General features: G+C 37.8%; 1 protein-coding gene across 1 annotated transcript; it reads left to right on the top strand.

The window, feature by feature from the left end:
- The first annotated feature begins 3177 nt into the window (after nucleotides 1-3177).
- On the top strand, nucleotides 3178-5419 carry LOC311071138 (uncharacterized protein). The gene is made up of 4 exons (XM_084095360.1): nucleotides 3178-3267; nucleotides 3418-3551; nucleotides 3892-3965; nucleotides 4846-5419. Exons 1-4 carry the CDS (start codon nucleotides 3263-3265, stop codon nucleotides 4999-5001), a joined length of 369 nt encoding a protein of 122 aa, XP_083951486.1. The 5' UTR covers nucleotides 3178-3262; the 3' UTR covers nucleotides 5002-5419.
- The last annotated feature ends 488 nt before the right edge of the window (nucleotides 5420-5907 follow it).

Raw genomic sequence — 5907 nt, 5'->3', positions numbered from 1 at the left:
ATTTGAGTGGCTAACATGCTTTTCATTTACAGTTTTTAACCGTAACCTCTTTGGCTTTTGCTGTTGGACTGCAGTATTCTCACAGTATTCTCACAGTATTCTCACAGTGTGCGAGTGCAGTATTCTCACAGTATTCTCACAGTGTGCGAGTGCAGTATTCTCACAGTATTCTCACAGTATTCTCACAGTGTGCGAGTGCAGTATTCTCACAGTATTCTCACAGTATTCTCACAGTGTGCGAGTGCAGTATTCTCACAGCACTGTAAAAAATCCAACTCACAAAAAGTTAGACTAATTATTATATTTAAGTTAACTGGACAATTAAATGCAAAAAAGTTGGCTTAACCAGTGAAAAGACGTTGTTTCAACAATTGTTGGACTAACTTAGTATTAATTGTAAAATCGATTTGTAAATGCAAGTTAACAAGCATGCAAGTTGGGTTGGAGGTTGGAGCATGCGCATTGTAACGACCACGAAGTTGGCGCATGTGCAATGAAGCGCGCCAACAACGAACAGACTTGACGAAGGAGCCATTTTAAGCATCTGCGTGCGAGACCGTAACGGACCTACTCACAGCCAACGTGTTTCTTCTTTCTTCAGCTTATTTACAACGCGAAAGCCATCATTTTCTGTAAGTATGTATTTATATTGAAGTCGTTTGTAAAAGTACATGTATCATCTTGACCGCAGAGCCCTGGTTACGGCTATTCATTTTTTTCACGAGCAAGCTTAACTAACGTTAAGTCTCCTAACTTAAAGAGCAACTTGCAGGTTAGAAGACCCAACAAGTCAATGTATAGAAAAATAATGTAGGAACTAGATTTTCTTTAAAAAAAAATTATAAATATGCTACAGTGGCTTCTGGAGTCGTTTTTGTGAGAAAATTTTACTTCCGCATCTGAAAATGGGCGTGACGGGCGAGAGTCGTGACGTAGCACGAGGGAGAGCGGTCGATTCAAACAACAGGGAAATATGGATTGCAATGACATTTCGGACGCTGAGGAAATTGTTTACGGACCACAGCCATACAATTATGAGCCTGCTAGGCTGCCAAGAGAGCAGGGACAGGCCAGGATTAATGTTAGACAGAACATATTGGAACTTACAATAACAGAAACTAAGCTTTGATCAGGCGTTTGTCATGCTCATTAATATCCGCCCAGACTAACGTTACGTGATATAACTTAGCGGTTTCTCATCGAGAGACAGAGAGATATTTATTCCTGATACATTTTTTGTTCCATAGGTGCTTGTGTGGGAAATGCGAGGCAATGTTTACAGCTGAGGAAAGTCAGTGTTGTAGGGAGGTGGATGCATACTGGGCCTTAGTGGAAAATGCCAAACTTTCCATGGTTGCAGTTAGTGTTACTACAGTAAAGCCATGGTGAATGTTGCTGATCTATGGACACTGGATAGTTCGTTCATTCATTGCACAATGTTTATTCCTGGTTTTCACGTCAGCGCTGTTTGATCCGTTAATAACGGAGAAATGTGAATATTTCTCACTAGATCTCGCAGCGATGTTATTACTTCAGTGGCGAATTCTTTATTTACTGGATCTCGCAGTTAGGCTACAGTGTTGCTTGATCAGGCTCGCGCTGCACTGGTCCAAACTGATAAACGGTCCACACAAACACAATAACGAGTAACTGTTAGCTCAGTTTCGTTCCGCTTACATTGCGTTTGCCAGTTGATGTTGTGCTCGCGCCTACATCCGGCGGGAGAACCCGAAGATGCGTGCACTGAAGGAACCGCACTAGCTCTGAGTCTCACCCGGTTCTTACTTCGGTATCCCATGTTGAACTCCTTCATATCGCCGGGACGATAATCCTCCGATCTGAAGTGAACGCTACACACGACCGCGTTTTCCGAAGCCGACGCGGAAGAGAAATCCCGTCTCTTCACCTGCACAACCCGCACCCAGGCACGAAAGATAGCACCGTCCTTTTTCCTGTTAGGAAACCGGTGGACTCGATGTCCTGACAGGCTGGAGTTTTTGCAAGCTCCACAAACACATAAATTTACCATGACGATGATAAATTGAAATACAAAAACTACTGAAAACACACTGTCTCACGACCGCTCTTACTGAATACCAACCCACTCTGCACTGAGCTGCGGCAGAGCACAGCACACGTCTCCCTCGTGTGACGTAAAATGACGCGATGTTGAAAAAAAAGCGGTTTGTACGAGCAGTCAAAGAAACGCTCACTTTATCTACTAAATTGGTGTCATTATGTCGTTTTAAAACATTTTAAATCCTGCATTATCTTTTCATATGGTATTTTCATACACGGTTATATATTCATTTAGATTTTTTTTTTACCTGCAAGTTGCTCTTTAAGTATTCAGCATGTAAACTGTTTAGAATATAACCTGTGTAATCGTAGTAAGTTAGGAACAAGTTCGAAATCGCCACTTATTATTTTAAACTAGCTTTGACGTTATAATGCACTATGTAACATTTCATTTGTGCAATACACCAAAGACATATTTTGAAGTCGACTCTTCATCTTAAATTTAAACTCACACACCCTTTACAGTGGTCTAATATTTGAATTTCATGTTTCAGACTGAGCTTTTTATCTGTGCCCTTCCGGCTTTCTCACGTGTTTCCAGACTAACTTAACTTTACTCGACGGAGTCTACAAGACTGCAAACGTCTAATTTAAAGTAAGTATAATTTTATGGAGTTGATTTAGATTTGATATTATTAACAAATACATGCAGAAAAATCTATAAATTTGATCGAATTTGCAAATGTATTTTGCAATCCACAAACATGCATTGATTTCAACTTGTGTCTTCAATGAATTTGATCTAATTCAAAGTACCATAAATTGTGATACATTTATACAAAATAGAATATTTCTATTCACAAACATGCCAATGTTTGTCCAAATCTCTGCACATTTATTTAATTCTGAATTTCACAGACACAAGTTGAAATGCTGTTGTTTGTGGATTGCAAAATACATTTCAGTCAAGCTCATGGATGTGTGTGCATGTATTTAAAGGTGCAATATGTAACTTTTTTTCAACAGGAAAAGAGGAGGAGATGACAGGATCATCCCTAAAGGCCAGTCTGATTATTCTCTGGAAAAGGAATGGCTCATCTTGGTTGAGGAAATGAAGAAGAAAACCACAAATATAGTGTTCATCAATCAGAAAATGACCTTGACTTTCTCCCTCTGACAATTGTGGAAGTAGTGCCAATGGTATCTGAAGTGCTTGAACGATGGCCTGCCCCATTTCTTCCAAATGAGGTAAAATAAAGAAGACTGAAATTAAATTAATTGGCTGTAGATTATCTTTAATACAGGTTATTGTTGTGTTGCTTGTAAATGTCTGTTGTAAGCCATGTGAAGCCAGTTAAACAATGTTACAACCAAGACCTGTTTTATTTCTATCACCAGTTATTGTGGACCTCCACGAGACATTCAGAGCATCAACACACCAGCACACTACGCAACTCCTCGAGCTACGCAGAGCAAGAAAGGGGGCATTTGGAACAGAAATGGAAGATCATCTCAAAAAGCTTGTTCAGCAGGTAACTTGCTGATAAACATCATGTGTCAAAGATAGTTTTAAAAACAAATTTATCAGAGCTGTTTGCTATTATATAAAGAACACTTTCTGAAGATATTTTTGAAGGAATATGACAATGTATGCCAAGTTTACACTGGCTGATTAGACTGATTTTGGTCCTGAACTTAGAATACTGCATACAATACTGATTTCCTATTCAGCACATCTGACATCTGATTAGGTGGCTCATTAGCAGAGGCTCTATGACTTCAAACATACATGCAAACTCATAACAAATTTAAATTAATAACTGTGCATTAACGAAATTTGTTGTTGTTTTTTTGTACCCATTTTTTTTTTAGACCACAAATATTGTGACTCAGAAAGCAACTGTCCTGGAAGGTCTCCCATGTTTCTCAGTGAAGATTCATGCCTGGTGAGTATGTTTCATTACTTCAACAGATATACAACATCTTACCAAATGACCATGTGTGACTAAAAGGAATGTGAATTTTTGTGTTAACAGCAAACAGATTGTTTTGATGATTCATTGATTTGATTCAAAGTATTTTTTTGCAAGTACAACATGATTTAGTCAATGATTGGGTATGCAACATGTTAACATGTTTTAAATTATAGGCCAGATCATTATCATTTACTAAGATTTATACCATCTTATAGTTTTTATTAGTCTGGTTGACACCAAAACCTTCTATTGAACAAAATGAGCAAACGACTGAATGAACAAACAAACAACTGGATCAATGAATGAATCAATGAACAGTAACAGATAGTATAATATTTGCTAGCCAATTGTAAACCTTCGTTGTATCTGAGAGTGGGTCTGGGGAAGGTTCATTCACAGCCCATTTCCAAAGGGGCGTCACCAACGGACGTCGCTCAAATGCCTCTGGACGCAATTGGATAGACCTAAAACCAATCAGAGCGATCGTCATCGTGTAAAGCCTGCTTCAACATTTGTGATTGGTGCCTCTATTTGGAAAAATTGGAAATGGGCTTGAATGGGCTCTTGGCCAGACTGACTTGCAGAGCAAATCTCAAAGTTTGTCAAGGTTTTCCCAGGCTAAGTTTTTATACTTCTATGTGAAATAGCTTATTCAGGGCAGTACTAAATTGAAAACAAGACAATTGTTATTTGTGCGTATTTGAGTGCATTTACTTGGAGATTCTGCAAGTGGGATGCAAACTTATGAGCACATTGTATAGGATTACTTTATGGTTCCTTAATGTATCTTTTTTTGTTGTTTGTTTTTGAGGTTAGTGTCAAGTGATATTGATTTATTCTTTATTATTAGGACAAGACTCCAGAGGACAGACAGACCAGAGGGATGAAGGTGGGAATCCTTGTGGTGATTGAAGATGATGCACTTGCATACCTGTTTGGCCTTTTGTTTGCCTTGGATTTTGAGTACCCAAAGCAACTGAAATACATTTTGAGAAGGTGTTCATGAAGATGGCCACTCATTGCTCTGCTAGGATACAGTCCCTAAAAACTAAGCTATAACTGTGACGTTGCATTTGTGAGCTGTTTGGATCAACTTGAGGCTGTGATAAACATTGTGCAACTGTTTCAGCACTTTCAACACAAACGTTAACTTGCACTTATAAATCTGCTCATTTTGTAACATTTTCAGTGTTAACAATTTAAAATGTTAAACATTTAAAAGATAGAACTTTTAAAGTATTTAAGACCATTTGAATGTGAGAACTACTGAATGTGTTAATGTACTCTTTAAACTCGTGTACATTTAATGTACTCTTTAAATGTGTTAATGTACTCTTTACTTTTTTAATGATAATGAGTATGGCTTAAGTGTTAAACATTGTTTCCATTTCCACACCAATGTGTTGCTGCTGATGTAAAATAAAACCTGGACCAAAATATCAAGCCTGTAGTTTTAGCTTTATTTTTTAACCTTGTAATAATGTTGATTTAAAAAAAATGTAGTCAACCGAACATACTTTATTAAGTAATGTGAAAATAACATTAAAAGTTGAAATTTTATAATTTTCTAATTTTTTTTAACTACAAAAACTGAATCAGCTGAACAAAAGATCTTAAGTTGGGAGAAATGTGACTTTACTTAGTGAATTGAGTTAAGTGAACTACTTGATTTAAAAGTTGAGTAAACTCAAAAAAGCCATGCAGCAAGTTGCCTCGAAATTTTAAGTTAAGTCAACTTTTTTTTTTTTACAGTGAGTGTGCGAGTGCAGTATTCTCACAGTGTGCGAGTGCAGTATTCTCACAGTGTGCGAGTGCAGTATTCTCACAGTGTGCGAGTGCAGTATTCTCACAGTATTCTCACAGTGTGCGAGTGCAGTATTCTCACAGTATTCTCACAGTGTGCGAGTGCAGT

The sequence above is a fragment of the Abramis brama genome (genome assembly GCF_963993115.1).
Source record: "Abramis brama genome assembly, chromosome: 20".
Classification (NCBI taxonomy): domain Eukaryota; kingdom Metazoa; phylum Chordata; class Actinopteri; order Cypriniformes; family Leuciscidae; genus Abramis; species Abramis brama.
The sequence above is the reverse complement of the archived record's forward strand: the minus strand, read 5'-3'. Positions and strand labels throughout refer to the sequence as shown.

Coding starts and splice junctions, on each gene's coding strand:
- LOC311071138 (XM_084095360.1), top strand. Junction 3,552..3,891: donor TCAAAAAGCTTGTTCAGCAG/GTAACTTGCTGA, acceptor TTTTTTTTTTAG/ACCACAAATATTGTGACTCA. Junction 3,966..4,845: donor TCAGTGAAGATTCATGCCTG/GTGAGTATGTTT, acceptor CTTTATTATTAG/GACAAGACTCCAGAGGACAG.